Below are 225 nucleotides of genomic sequence, written 5' to 3'. Positions count from 1 at the left end.
CCGCCGCCGCCGCCGCCGCGCCGGGCTCCCCCGAGGGTGAGGAGAAGCTGGCCGCCAAGGGAAAGAGCTCGGGCCCCAGCGCCAGGAAGGGGAAGGGGCAGATCGAGAAGAGGAAGCTGAGGGAGAAGAGGAGGTCGACAGGTGTGGTGAACATCCCGGCCGCTGAGGTGAGCCCGCGGGGAACGGAACGGAGCGGCGCGGAACGGGAGGGGGGCGGCCGCCGCC

At 73.8% G+C, this 225-nt stretch overlaps 1 protein-coding gene across 1 annotated transcript in view; it reads left to right on the top strand.

The window, feature by feature from the left end:
* Positions 1-29: 29 nt before the first annotated feature.
* The window catches only part of PAWR (PRKC, apoptosis, WT1, regulator), a gene marked incomplete at its 5' end in the record, with an annotated part of 76,715 nt that continues 76,519 nt past the window's right edge, over positions 30-225 (top strand). Inside the window, one exon of the mRNA XM_010561965.1 lies at positions 30-167. Coding sequence (XP_010560267.1) covers positions 30-167 — 138 coding nt within the window. The remainder of the gene's footprint in view (positions 168-225) is intronic.

Source organism: Haliaeetus leucocephalus, unplaced genomic scaffold, assembly GCF_000737465.1.
Source record: "Haliaeetus leucocephalus isolate CR32 unplaced genomic scaffold, Haliaeetus_leucocephalus-4.0 Scaffold151, whole genome shotgun sequence".
Classification (NCBI taxonomy): domain Eukaryota; kingdom Metazoa; phylum Chordata; class Aves; order Accipitriformes; family Accipitridae; genus Haliaeetus; species Haliaeetus leucocephalus.
This window is presented reverse-complemented; position numbering and strand designations above follow the sequence as displayed.